The sequence below is a fragment of the Trachurus japonicus genome, chromosome 9 (assembly GCF_045865225.1).
Source record: "Trachurus japonicus isolate A0001 chromosome 9, Traja_1.0".
Classification (NCBI taxonomy): Eukaryota; Metazoa; Chordata; class Actinopteri; order Carangiformes; family Carangidae; genus Trachurus; species Trachurus japonicus.
Window position 1 is genome coordinate 10,718,764 of NC_140915.1, and position 15,174 is coordinate 10,733,937.

Below are 15,174 nucleotides of genomic sequence, written 5' to 3' on the forward strand. Positions count from 1 at the left end.
TTGAATAAAGATACATCAAAAGAAAGATGTGCATTTGTGCACCTATCTTAATCTATCTGATACTTTGCAAAGGAGTAATGTTAAAAACAAAGAGGATAAAGCCTGACACCTAGTGGACAGCAGGGGAATAACAGGCTTTTAACCTTCAAACTTACCTGAACCCTAAATATAGGCAAAACCTTCTCACCATGTAAACTGTTATTTCACATCAGCTCTGTGTTGTTTCATACAACTTGTATCTGTCATCAGCTGGTGAAGCAGGGGAGGCTGAATTAAATGAAGGGGGTGATTTGTTTAGAGTGAAAACCTGCTGCATGAACTGTTGATATATAAATCAAAGCGATTTTTATTGAGTGTTGAGTATTTTAATCAACAAGACTTAATTATTTGTGTTGTTATATGTTTCCTGTGGTGTTCACCACATTAAATTGAAGATTTCTAGAAACGCTTTATTGCCACACAGTTTGTAATTTGATTGATTTTTCACAGTCATCAGGTCAAACACTGAGGTAAAGTACAACACACCCAATGCAATTCTTTATTATAAGAGCAGGGATTTATATATATATATTTTTATGATTTCCCAGCTGTAGCCTTAGCCAACAATAATTCCTTATACAACTAAGGCGTTAATGTAACCTGAACACAAATGACACACATGGAGGCAAACTGGTGTATGGTTAAGCAAAAAAAAAAGAAAAAAAAAGAAAGAAAATTTCTTAAATCTGTGACAGTGTTTCTTGATGAACTTTCAGAAATTGGTTGATATTTCATTGTCATAAACAGATTCAAACTTTTATTATTGTTTGCTCACTATTTATATGGTAAATCCTTGAATTTGATCCAAATCAAACATGAGATGAGATTATTTCTTAAAAGAATATGGGTTTAGTTTGGATTTCTCCCACTGTCTGAAAGTTGTGATAGACACATTTGTTGTCATAAATCATTCTCAGTAAATGACGCAGCAGACTCAGTCCTCACTAATGTGCAGATAAAGACTGTGGATGTGAAGTATCCGCAGCTGAAGGACACGTCCTCCTGTTTGTTGCACATTAGCCATCGGAGGTCGAGGTGTCAAACTCCTTCAGACAGAGACAAATGCCGTCCCGCCTGGTTTTGTCTTCAGCTGCATGTGTTGTCGGTCCATCAGAGGTCTAATTAACATAACAGGATCCCCAGTGATCCCACACTGCTCTTCTGTCTATACACAGCTCCTGTTACACTTTACGGCCTGCACAGCGGGACGCTTCCAACAAGATGCTGTTGTTTCAATCAGCGCCAAAAGTAAACTGGACGCCATGTGAGAAAGTGGCGTGATGAGCCTGTGTCTTCCTCCATTAAAAACAACATGTTGGTTGAGGCAGTTTGGACAGATATATCCTTTTGTTTTAAAGTGGTGGGGATGGGATGGGCCTGCAAAAAAGTCACAATAAGAATATTATAATGTCTGCTGACGGAGATAAAACACCACAAAATCGCAATGTAATCTGAAAATGTTAAGTTGTTTTCTTGTGCTGTATCTTACATGGTGATTATATTGATCTGAGCCACTCGCTCGCTGATAATACAAAACTATTTTAATGCAAATTCTACTTAAATTTGCATCATAACTCCTGCCAGGGACTGTGCAAACACCGCACTAAACAACCACACCATGAAATTCCTTGAATTATGCCTGGATCTCCTTTAAAGAGTCCTGTAAACTAAACCTTGAAATTACTTCAGTGACACCTACAATCCATCCAAGGATTCAAAGACCCCTGCAGTGACCCTCGAACCCCCCCACACCACCACCACCAACAGCTGAATCCATACGGGAATCCCGGAAACACCCCCAAGGATCCCCAAAAACTCCTTTAAGGTTCCCTGGAAACTACTCAGGGATCCTTGATCCCACTAAAACTTGATTTAATAATACCTGCAATCCATTTAGGATCATCTGAGCCCCTTGGGATTCCTTTAATGACGGATTAAAGCAGAAGTAAACAGAATTTTTGTGTTGATATAAGTCTTAAATAGTTATATCTTCCGACAGCAATCACTTCTATAGAGTGTTTGGTCCGAAACACGGGTCTGTCAGTCACTCTGCTCTGCTGTAAGCCGAGGAGAAAACTTTCCTTGTATCCTACAACCTTTATCCAATGAGGAGAGAGAACGGCATAAAGGGGCGGTCCTCTCTGTGTGTGCAGCCAAGGGATGCGCGTGAATGTGGTGACGTAGGGATGAGGGCGGGGACTGCTAACTCCATCGGTTGACAGTAAGTTAGCCAAAACGACCGGATCGCTTACTTCTGCTTTAATAATACCTGCAATCCATTCAGGATCATCTGAGCCCCTGAAAACCCCCTTGGGATTCCTTTAATGACGGATGAAATGATTGGACCACCTCCAACATCCAGACATTTCCCTGACATATACACCTGAAATTCCATCAGGAAGGTGGCCAACAAAGTTGTATCAAAAATTGTTGCCAGCGATGCCTGGAATCCCTAGACACCCCCCCACCCCCTCCCAAAAAAAACCCAGCAAGAGATACCCGAAACCTCTCCATTGACCTCAGAAACTTCTAAAAGATCCCAAGACCCGTGTAAAGACCACTGAAACTCCCCCAATAATTCCCAGAAACCCCATGGCTCATCAAACCAACGATGAACAACTTCAGGTATAGGCTATCCCTGGAAAACCAAGAAAGACCTTTGGACCCCCGTAAAGACTCATGAAGTACCTCCAGTGATGTCCCATGCAGACGTCTTTGAGGATCCCTGGAAGAATCGTGTCAAGGTGATCAAGGCACAAGGCCGAGACACGTGCTCAGTAATGCCTGGAAGCCACTTAAGGATTCATAGGAACTCCTCGCGGATTCCTCAAGGATTTCGAAACCGTACGAAGAACTCCTTTATTTAGGAACACACGGATTCCAATGAAGGAAAACCAGAGCCCCCTCCTCAAAGATCGCCTTAAAGGAATAGTTCACTCAAAATTGAAATTTCACTTACTCACCCTCATGTCGACTAAGGGCTGGGAGAAGTTTCAGAGTTATCCGTGCCTTCTCTGAGTTACAGGGGGTCTCGGCGCAGAAGTGCATGTCCATATGACGGTTGCAAATGGATACCAACTGTCTTCGTAACAAAAAGACACACCAAAAAACATCCAAATACCTCCATAGCGCTCGTATGTAATGTCCGTCTTGTATTGAAGCCCCGAAATGCGAAATTGTTCCGAAAAAAATCAAATAAGTCTATATTTCAAGCTTGTTCGCAGCGGAAGCTCCTCTTCCTGGTCAATCTAGACTTATTTAATTTTTTTCGGAACAATTTCGCATTTCGGGGCTTCAATACAAGACGGACATTACATACGAGCAGCATGGAGGTATTTGGATGTTTTTTGGTGTGTCTTTTTGTTACGAAGACAGTTGGTATCCATTTGCAACCGTTATATGGACATGCACTGCTACGCCGAGACCCCCTGTAACTCAGAGAAGCCACGGAGGACTCTGAAACTTCTCCCAGTCCTTAGTCGACATGAGGGTGAGTAGATAATGAGTGCAATTTCAATTTTGGGTGACCTATTCTTTTAAATAATCATAACCACCTAAAGGTTCTCCTGAACTTCTTCCAGATTCGTAAAGGCTTTATGTAAAGGATGCCTGGAATTCCTTAAAGAGACCCTGAAATGTCCTAAAAGACCCCTGGAAATCCATTCAAGCACCTCCAGAGGCCCCCGTGCCCCCCACACCTCTCCTCCATAATGAGGCAGTGGACACAGACAACACTTTTCACCTGGAGGGTCCAGCTCCGTGCAGATCCCTCCAGTCCCGACCGTCCAACCTCCTCCCGACATCAAAGCATTCCTGGAGTGGAAACAGCAGCCCGGGGTGGCCGGTCGTAACCTCCACAATAAATTAAGACGAAGTGGCAAATAAAGCTGCACCTGCAGGCCTGATGTCTTCACCTCCGACACATGGAGGAACCGTTATAGGAGGAGGAACTGTCCTCATCTGGACACAAGAGACCAGAAGAACCTGATGGGGTTTTTTTTTTTTTGTAGAAAACAAAAAGGTCATGCAACTTAAACTTCAGAGTGAAAATAATTAATGATAATATGAAAGGTAAAAAAAAACAAAAAAACGAATGCAGCTGTGGCCTATAATTGATGAAATCTTGCAATGTCTTTTATCTAAATGTGTATGAAGAAGCTAAAAGACACGGACATTAACACATAAAAGCCTGCAACACCAAAAAATCCTTTAAAAAAAACATAATCACACCAGTCCTTCTGTTGACTTTAATTTCATTATATTGATTTAAAAAAGCCGTCATTTTGAACAATGTACCAAGGAAAATGCAGTTTAATGAATACAATTCTGTTACAATTGGATATGTTCTGGGATATTACTGTATGTACTCTGTTTTTATACTTGAATGGCGTGATGTAGGCCTATGTTTTAAGATATCATGTATTCTATTTTAGTATTAAACGCACATAACCTGATGTGTGTGAACATGAACTAAACTAAACTGTGAACATTATCATATTTTAAATCACAAAAAGAAAGAAAAGGCTTTGGGATAGCTACTGCACGACCTACTGAGAATTTACTTAATATTCATTGTGTTTCTTGCTATAGAATTAAACACAAAGATCATAGTTAGATATTATTTGAAGTAGGCTACAATGTGTATTTGACATTTCAAAATGAAGTAGATGTATAATTTTGAAAGTTCGCAGTCTTCATCTATTTATAAAAAAAAAAAAAAGAAGATTTTTTGAAGATGTTATTTACTTAAAATCAGGCCCAGCAGGATTCAAGAAGGCCAAGCAGCTGACCTTCAGCTTCACCCTAAACCCTGCCTGTATTTGGAATGGACTAAACAATACATCTGTGACAGAGACTCATATCCACTCATATCCTCCTTCCTTTTTTAACTTCGCTTTGTTCATTTCTTTTTTTTTTTTTTTACATCACAACACAAGTGAACGGACAAAAGAGTTGAGGTCCACGGCTTATTTTCAGCCACGTGAAGATCCCCGACTGCATTGTCCCGTTGTCAGTTCCCATGGAAGTCAGTTGGCGCTGAGTAAATTCTGCAATAGTTTGGGCTTTCACTCAACAAGCTGCAAACAAAAGAGCCAAACATAGAAAGTGGTCGACATTCCTCCTTTTTAGATCCAGGCCAGGCCACACCCACGGATCATCGCTCCTCTGTATAATCTCAACCATGTTTAATCTGAACTTCAAGTGTCTTCATGGTTTATATTAATCCTGGTGAGGAGGATTATTTAAAGTTACTAGTGGTAGTGGTTCGGTCTTAAAAGTTTAAAAAGTAAAAAGTCTTGTGTTTTGTGATTTTATGTTGTAGCTATTAAACGTCAAACATTCCTTTATTAAACTCTTCAGTCTTGGAAGATATTTATGAGGTTCATGCATAAAATTTTAAACATTAGAAATTGGGTTTAATATATTCAGAATTTATACAAAAAAATGTCATTTAAGATTGGAGTATTATGAAAAGTGTATTTAAGATAATATCATGATTCAGGATTGGAGCCTATATGAGGTTTAGGATTTTGGTTTTCTCTGTCATTTTTATTTTCAGATTTTTGTTATTTAAGTGAAATGTGCAAACTGGACTCTCTTTTTTGTTTTTTTCCCAGATTGCATTTGACTTTTTGGCTGTTGTTTTGTGTATAGGACGCCCCTGCATGCTGACATTGTGTTTTTTTTTTTACAGGTGTGATTGTTGTGAAAACACTGTAATCATCATCCTCAGTTACTTTTGCCAGAGGGACAGACTGTAACAACCTGCATGACACATTTATCACCTGTCTGCCTTCTCTGTTGCCGGGCAGTTTAAACTGTGATCTGTGTAAATACAACCCCCCCCCACCCACCCCTCCCTGACAGAAATACAACAATAGGCACATTATGACCTGTCTCACATTAAAAGGACTGTCGTTAAAGGACCCTTAGATAGTTCATCTCTGGATATTTTGGTATCACTAAGGCCACTCTAAAGTTATTTACACTGTTTTGTTAGGCCTATCATCTTTTCAATCCATTTTTAAAAAATTTTTTTTTAGGTTAGATTAAAATTCTTATTTATATATATAAAAAAAGTATCAAAAACTGAAAAAAATAAAAATGTCTCCTAGCTTGCTTATTTGAGTAATTTAAATGTAGGCTACAGACAGCCTCAGATGAAACAGTAGGCTACCGTCACAACCTATTGATTATCAGCCCATTAGGTGTTCGACCTGCAATGACTCCCGTTGATATGGCATAATCTTGAAAATACTAATTTAGGAACAAGTGTGTTCTTCAGTGGTCATAGATGGAGGAACCTCCATCTCTTAGGCCCCACATTATTCACCTATAGGCACCCAGAGGCCAATCAGTTAGTTTGGCCTGAGCTGATGCTTAATCTAAAAAAAAAAAAATGTTTCTACATTTCTATAAAGATACACGCATTATTTTTATAGGTCTATTTTATTTTATAAACTTAACCTTCAGCTTCGGGGAATATTAATGGCTCATTTATTTTCCCCTCTCACAACTATCTGGCATTTAATAAAACACTAGATTGATAAAATATTTGCTTTCTGCTTCAAAAACAGAATAAATCATTATAACTAGGTTTTCTGTCTTTAGCCTATTACTCAACACAAAATGAAAAGAAATATTTCACACAAAAATACAACAACAACCAGAATAAAACACCAAAGGTAGGCTATAGTATGCCCCCTTTAAAATGGAGGATATGTAGCCTAATGGTTCATACTTTATAATAGCCTATATATTGACATTAATGATAAGAGCTGCTATTCAGGAGCTCTTTTTAGGAGTTGGTATTTCAGCCTTGTCAGTCATAAATCCAAAAGTTCCCTAGCTAATTAAACAAGCTAATGTTAGCAAAGTGAACTATCTGACCACATACACGGTTATATTTTAACCTGCTTGTAATAAATGAATGTTTAAACCTTTATTAATTGTCTATAAGTTTGATAAACTACATTTAAAAAACGTTTAAATTTAGTTTAACACAGGTTTTTCCCTCCACTCTGTTTTAATTTTTCTTTCAAAAGTCCTAATCAAACTACTATACCTGACCGTTACCAGGACAACTCCAGCCCCTCCCGCGCGTCTGATTAACTGCTCGCCATCCCATTGGTCGACGCGCGTCGCGGGGCAGCCAATCAGCGGCCAGAGAGCGCAGAGTGGAAGCGGTTCATAGGAGTGGTGCAGCGAGAGTTCAGCTCCAGAGTTAAACTGGGATCAGTCAGAGTGAGAGCGACGCACATAGACACACTCTCCCCGGGTCAAACGCTTCAATTAACGGCTAATTAACACTCATCAGTCCGGTCTCCTCCTGGAAGTCTGGAGCCGCTCTGTCCGCAGCTCTGTCCGCTCACCGCGTCCCCAAACCCGGCTGCTCAGCCCTGGACGAGACCGCTGCTGGATCGACCGCTGGAGGTAAACCGACTCTGTTGTTCTTGGTTTTGTTCGTTTACATGAGGAAATAATAAGACTGTATGTGTTATAACATGTAAACTAATAGAATAGCTGCATGGAATTAGACATTTAATACAAGCTCATCATATTTTAGGCTGCATGTCTGCAGGGACAGAGGAAGGACAGGGACAATCTGCTATTAATGGATACACAGCCTAATAAATAATTGGACTGTCATAATAATAAAAAACAAATACCCTTATGGTCCTTTATTTTTTTTTTTACATTTTATTTTAGAAAAGGCCTATTATCACAGGCCTGAATAAGAAACAAGTTTAATGTAAAAGTACCCAGTAAACACACCTGTGACAATAAATGTTTATTTCTTTTAGATTAATTGTTATGTTCGTTTGAGAAAAATAACAATTCTTATATTTTTGCATATTGATATTAAGTATAGTTTAAAGTCATCCTGTGTTTATTGGCCTGCTCTTATATTTTGCATTTATAAATGAAAAACAGCAGAATATGAGCCAAATGTTATTACTGTGGTTATTCAGAATAAATTAAAAACATGTAGCCTAGTATTTTTTTTTTTTCAAGTGGAGTCAGCTTTTTAAAATCTGGATAAACTGGATATATATTTTTTGAATTCTAATGAAAAGATGTCAACATGCAGGAGGCAGGTGGAGACATGAAGTCAGTGTTGTGACTTTAGATGAGTGGCCACGAGGGTTTAGATATATAAGTGCAGTAAATTAATTGGGGTGTACTATATAGCCTATAGCGATGTGATCCTGACGTGTCTCATATTATTCACACAGGTCTAAATAATTCACGGTATAACTGCAGGGTGTTTGTTAGCTGCTGCGACGACAGCCGGCGGATCGAGGGCTCGGTCGGTATAGTCGGTGCAGTGCAGCAGAGTCTCAGTCAGTCAGACATCATCATGTCAGACAGCGCCGGGTGCGAGTTTGAAATCGACGTGGAGAGTTTGGAGACGGAGAGCGACGACTTGATGCTGCTTCCTGACTCCGAGAGGACGACGATGGAGGAGGACGACGGAGATGGAGATGAAGACATAAAGAGCGACGACAAGCAGCAGCAGCAGCAGCAGCAGCAGTCTGGTCCCAGCAGCAGCAGCAGCAGCAGCACCGGTCTGCAGCAGTGTCCAGGAGGAGGAGGAGGAGGAGGAGGAGGAGGAGGAGGGGGAGACCAGAGGAAGCTGAGCCGGACGCCCAAGTGCGCCCGGTGCCGGAACCACGGCGTCGTGTCCTGCCTGAAGGGACACAAGCGGTTCTGCCGCTGGAGAGACTGCCAGTGCGCCAACTGCCTGCTGGTGGTGGAGCGGCAGCGGGTGATGGCGGCGCAGGTGGCGCTGAGGAGGCAGCAGGCCACGGAGGTAAGAGGAGCAGCACCAGGGGTCAGAGGGCAGGGAGGGGTGTGCATGTAGCCTGTGCATGTATGTGTGTGTGTTTTATTTATTTATTTATTTATTTAAGGAGGACAGTGCACATTAATGAACATTAATAAATGTAAAGGTGCCAGTGTTAGCCATGCAGAGGCAAATTTCCGACTGTATAGTCCTCCTGGCAAGGTGTTAAAAGCCATTTTAACCCTGTTTTAAAAACGCTATGATGCGTTCAAGTGCAACATTTATTATTATTATTATTATAACCTTTATTTAACCAGGTTTGTCTCATTGAGATGAAGAGAGACCTGGCCAAGAATGACAGGCAGCACATAAAGTTTCAACACATCCTCACATTAATCATAGTAGTAGACAAAAAAGAAAGAAACAAATAGAATAGCCTACAAACAACAATTTAATTTTCAAAATTTGTTAAAAGAATAGATGCGTTCAAACACAAGAAACACAAAAATCTGCACACGAATTGGAAGGTATCCAAACAGAAACCAACAGACAATAAAACTACAAAAGGAGACAATTAACATGACACGACTATAAAAAAACAAAAACAAACAAAACAGCAAACAAAACAAAAAACAGGATGTACTATAGTGCAGTTAAATACATTTAGGTGAGATGAACTGTTTACGATGGATAAAATGGATGGAGATGCAGCAATGCAAAGACCAGAACAGGGTTTCTTGATGGAGTTGTGCTAAGATGAATGTGTGTGTGCAGATAGAGGCCTTCAAATGCCCCTGTTTTAAAACGCTATGATGCATTCAAGTGCAACATTTATTATTATTATTATAACCTTTATTTAACCAGGTTTGTCTCATTGAGGTCCAAGATCTCTTTTGCAAGAGAGACCTGGTTCAAGAATGGCAGCACATAAAGTTTCAACACATCTTAACATTAATCATAGTAGACAAAAAAGAAACAAACAAATATGATACAAATAACAATTGAATTTTCAAAATTAGTTAAAAGAATTTACAACATTTGCACTCAAATTAAACATTTGCACTCCTGAAGCCTGGATGTACGTAATGGAATTTATCATGGACTTGAATACATTCAGAGATACCAGACTTTGGAGTTTGAGCTCTGACTGCAAAATGTTCTGTGTACTCGGAGCAGAAAATCTAAAAGCTTTCTTCCCCATTTCTGTTCTCACCTTAGGAACAGTAAAATGACAGAAGTCCTGAGAGCAGAGACTGTGTAGGCCCTATTATTCAAGATTAAAAGGGATGATAAATAAGATGGAGTCATCCCAAGAATAGCCTTGTAAATCGGCACATACCAATGGCCGAGCCGGCGGAGATGAATGGCCAATTTACTTCACTGTATACAGATGAACAGATAAATTATAGCCTGATACAACAAATTAAAGAGCTCAGTCAGCACCACTTTCTGTGCAAAAAACAACAACAAACAAAAAACACACAAAAGATAAGACACAACACAATTAAAAACATTCACGTGCACGCTGCAGGTTTATTCTCTCTGATCTCTGACGCTGTCCTTGAACGCAGCACGCTCTGCTCTGCTCTGCTGCTGCTGCTCTGCTGCTGTGTGTGGATTTACAGATGTTGGTTTAGCTTCTGCAGGTCTTCTGCTTTATTTACTTTGTGAATCCAGTGAGTCCAGAGTCATGGAGAGGAGAAAACATGTCAGACATGTAGAAACACACACACACACACACACACACACACACACACACACTACAAGCTGTTGATCGCCTGCTCTGATTTTTCCGGGTTCAGGTTCATATCTTTTGTTGTGTGACGATCACATAATTTCCAGCCTTATAACGCTTTATAATCTGGTTGGTTGCCCTATTTTCCTGCTTCTTCTGATTTCTGAGCTTCTAAAGACAGATTTAAAATAGATTTCACTTTTAATTTATGCCCGTCATCCACATACACTCGTATACTCATGTTTGATTGTTTCTTTAATTTAATTTTAGTTGCACAGCAACTTTTCATGTAGCGTTTAAGGTCAGAAAATATCCCACAAAGGCTGAAAGCAGCGTTGAACTATGAGACAGTGTGAGCTTTGATTTAATGAATGTGACATAATTACATGTCAGACTTTGTGGGTTTCTTTAATTCTGTCTCACGGCGACGCTGCAGATTATTTTACCTAAACTGTAACACAACACAACAGCCACCGTTAAATACAAACTTCATGCTCCGGTTTGTGGTTTCATGTTTGTCGATCAGATTCGTGTTTAAGGTTCAGGGAAACGGAGGAAACAGAAAAAGAAAAAGACCATGTTTTGTTAGATTTTTTTTTTGCACACAAGTAAAGAATATCAATATATTTATTATAAGTCAAACACTAAAACACTGAGCACCATTGTTAAATATCATATCTATACTACTACTTGCACTATCAGGATTTGTACGTTTGTGTTTTAATTATTGTCTGTTGTTGTCGTTTGTTCAATTTATTATTGCACAGTCTAGTGCAAATATTCAAAAACATTGTTGTGAAGTAAATGCGTCCAATCTTAGTTGTGTAATCTTAATATTTTCTTGAGCAATTTCTCTGTTTTTGTATAAATGTGAAATGCTAAAACTCATTATATGTGTTTATTGAATGATAGAACTACATCTCATAAACACAGTGATGCAGCTTTAAGTTATTTTGAATATAGCTTTAAAAAAAATCAAATCATAAAAGTGTGGAATGACCTTTATTTTGAAGTCTGTCTTAACATTTATCCAAACACAGATATATAACACGGAGCTTAACTGTGACAAATCGAGTATTATTTAAGGCTAAAGGGAAAACATCCTGAGAGCACGTTGTCGTCTTCGTCTTCGCTCACTCACGTCTGTTTCTTTTTCTTTTTCCTTTTTCTTTTTTTTCTCGTTATGTTTCTCAGGATAAGAAAGGAATCTCTGGGAAACAAATTCCAGCGGAGAGGAGGACGATATATCAGCGACACATTCGACCGTCCACCATGCTCGCCAAAAGCATCCTCGAAGGTAACAAATCTGACAACGAGAGACATGTCTTATTTCTTTTCTGCTCCGGCTTTTCTGATCTGTTTCTTCTTGGCTCGGCCTCTTGTCTGTGCTTCAACTAAACTAAACGCTCCTTCTCTCTCTCTCTCTCTCTCTCTCTCTCTCTCTCTCTCTCGCAGCTTGTCTTGGATTTCTTTCTTTTCTTTTTTTGTCTCACTAACATCTGAGAGCGGTGGGTCGTTTAACTTTTTTGGCACGTGAAAGAAGTTTACAAATACAAATGTCTCCCATCACTGTCACAACGTATAAGAGCAGCTTGATTCATATCTGGTGTAAACAGCTCTGTTGCATGTTTTTCTGTAGAAACGTTTCTGCCTCTTGACATCAAACCTTTAATCCGAAACACATTGCATTGGCGGGCGTCATAATTTTCATTTCTCCTTTATTTATTCAGGGAAGGTCAATTGAGAGCGAGCTCTCTTTTTCAATGACGCCCTGATTACAAAAACACAATTATACAGTATACAAGGTCATGATTCACAATTACATACAGGTTGCAAAACATTTGATAATACGTTTTTAACACTATCTAAGGAAATATGTGCGAATGTTTGTGACCGGTATGTCTGAAATAATGGAGGTATAGTTATTATGTGCGAATGTTTATGGCTGGTTCATGTGCAATAATAAGTCAGGGTGCGGTTGTGCAATGGAAACATGGATGGATAGAATGTTTAGTTGCTATAATATGTGGATAACATACCATGTCATTCTTTAATTTTACTTTTACTTTAATCCGATGCGCTATGCAATGCAATACACCTGGCACTTTAAACTGAGTGCACTTTAGGGCAATGTGCAATACAACTTGGTACCCATGTACTCCTGCACTTTAGCACCTGTCACTTTGGCCCAGCACTTTGCGCCTTGCACTTTATTTCCCAAACTGTCCAGGTTCCATTACTGGCCTGATTATCTGACCTGTTTTTTTACCTTGTTGTCTGCTTCGTCATGTCGTGTATATAACTGTGTTCCCCTGTTACTGTATTGTTTTTATGTTCTGGGACTCCGGATGGAAATTAGCATCGATGCTACAATCCGGCACGTTTACATGTTTTTATATGTACATTGATGTGCGCTGTCCCAGTCAAATAAACAAATAAAGTAAAAGTAAAGTAAAGAAATAAGATGATCCAGTTTCAGACAGTTTTGTAGGTTAATAAAGCTCGTATTAAATTAAATGGCGGCCCTCTTTCTTTCTTTCTTTCTTTCTTTCTTTCTTTCTTTCTTTCTGCTGACAGGATATCGGCCGGTGCAGTCTGATCCGTTCTTGGCGGCGTCCAACCCGAGCCTCCCGCCGCCGCTCAGCGATCGCATGAGGAAGCGGAGAGCGTTTGCCGACAAGGAGCTGGAAACCATCATGCTGGAGCGCGAGTACAAAGAGCGCGAGCTGATGGAGAGCAGCCAAGCGGCGGCGGCCACGGCCTCGCTCATCTTCCCCAACAGCATGGTGCATCATCATCACCACCACGCCGCCGCCGCCGCAGAGTACAGCTCCTACAAGACGGCCTACTCGCCGGTGGCTTCGGTAGAGCCGCCGCCGCCGCCACCGCCGAAAGACGTGTGCGGCTTCATCGGTCCCAACTGCCTCGACTTGTCCATGCAGTATCCAGGCAACGGCGGCGCCAACGTGGAGCTCATCTCCTCCAACGTCAGCGTGGCGACCACCTACCGCCACTACCCGCGTGGCGGCGGCTTCATGATGTGGCCGCGCTCTGCCGCCGCCGCTACCGCCGCCGCCAACCTGGGCGACGCGCTGCTCTACCAGCAGTGTCTGTTCAACGCCACGGCCGTGCAGAACATGAAGCCCGGCGGCGCCGTCTGGGAGCCCAAGGCCATGCCCGTCGCCGAGAGCCAGTTGCCGGAGCAACAGCAGCAGGACGCCACCGACGCTCTCGCCGCCAAGCTGGAGGGATCCCGAGCGGCGGCGGCGGCTGAACACAAAGCTCCCGGAGCGCCGCCGCAGCAGAGGGAATGCTCGGCCTTCTCGCCGCCGAAGAGGAGCTTCGGACAATCCTTCCCTTCCGTCAACTCGCATTCCCAAAGTTCCCAAAACTCCCAACACAAGCTGAGCAAGGACAGCGCCAAGCTTTCTATGAAACTCAACTCCTTCCACTCGCTCATCCAGCACTCGCTCAATGAAAAAACCACCAGCGGCGGCGGCAGCGGCGGCAGTGGCGGTAATGGTAGTGGCGAGCCCCGGCCGCCGTACTGCAAAGAGCTCTTAGAAGAAGCCGCCCGCAAGTTCAGGGAAGGCTCGGCCAAGGACGTTCAAATGAAAATGAAAATGGCCGACAGGTACGCCAAAGACTTTCTGTCCAAGCCCGTCATGGGGACCAAGATGGCGGCCGGCGAGTCTCTGTCCTTCTCGGTGGAAGCCATCCTGAAACGGCCGACGCCCGCCATGAGCCGCGCGTTCCACTGACTTCCATCAAGTGTCTGTTCTCTTCTCGCACTATAAATAGCAGGTTTGTCTCCGAGGACGTTTCACATCGACTCAAACACAGGCACTGACCGACCGACCGACCGACCGAAGAAAAAAACAACACTAAAAAAACCAAAACAGACCAGCTGGAATTTTTTTTTCTTTTTTATTTTCTTCCTCTTCCTCCATGATTTAATATTTATGTACAGTATATTATATTTTACATGTGCATGTTTAATAACTTTATTGTGTAGAGTATTTAAACATTATCCACAATGTTTTCCTCATGTCAATAAACTTTATAAGACTGAACTCTTTCTCATAAAAAGTCTTGTATTTCATTTTATTTCTGCAGTTATGACACGTTTAACTGTGAACAGGTTTTTGTTTAGGTCAGGAGTTAGTCTGCAGCGCCCACTAATAAAAACCGCTCTGTAGCCGCAGCTATACGCACTTTAATCAGAGACAGTTCACACTTTTAACACAAACACACAGAAAACAAATATACCACTTTATTATACAGGCCTGTTAATATCAAGATGGGTTGTAAATGTTTGGATTTGGGTACATTTTTAATCATAAAATAAAGAAATTAGTGAGGATTTAAGTCTTTATAATGTAACTACAGCTTTTATTTTGACATATTTTGTGCACAGTGAAATATTATCAAAATAAAAGCGCTGTATTTTTATTTTTATTCTTTAAATAAGTGACAGTTACTAATCTAAACAGCTCACACAACTCACATGCACTGGTATTACGTAAAGTCAACTAACATAATCTAAATATATGTTATGCTGTATTTAATAATATATAACAAAAAAAGTAAAGTGGTTTTTGACATTTGTGCC

General features: G+C 40.9%; 1 protein-coding gene across 1 annotated transcript; it reads left to right on the top strand.

The window, feature by feature from the left end:
- Positions 1–8,401: 8,401 nt before the first annotated feature.
- On the top strand, positions 8,402–14,415 carry dmrt2a (doublesex and mab-3 related transcription factor 2a). Its single transcript, XM_085788094.1, has 3 exons — positions 8,402–8,854; positions 11,757–11,859; positions 13,140–14,415. The coding sequence occupies exons 1-3, from the start codon at positions 8,402–8,404 to the stop codon at positions 14,321–14,323; spliced, it is 1,740 nt and encodes a 579-aa protein (XP_085644220.1). The 3' UTR covers positions 14,324–14,415.
- Positions 14,416–15,174: the final 759 nt, after the last annotated feature.

Bases quoted from the DNA above. Each gene is read 5' to 3' on its own strand.
- dmrt2a (XM_085788094.1), top strand. From the start codon at position 8,402: ATGTCAGACAGCGCCGGGTGCGAGTTTGAAATCGACGTGGAGAGTTTG. The intron at 8,855-11,756 runs GTAAGAGGAGCA...TATGTTTCTCAG, and splicing joins GGAGGCAGCAGGCCACGGAG to GATAAGAAAGGAATCTCTGG. The intron at 11,860-13,139 runs GTAACAAATCTG...TTCTGCTGACAG, and splicing joins CGCCAAAAGCATCCTCGAAG to GATATCGGCCGGTGCAGTCT.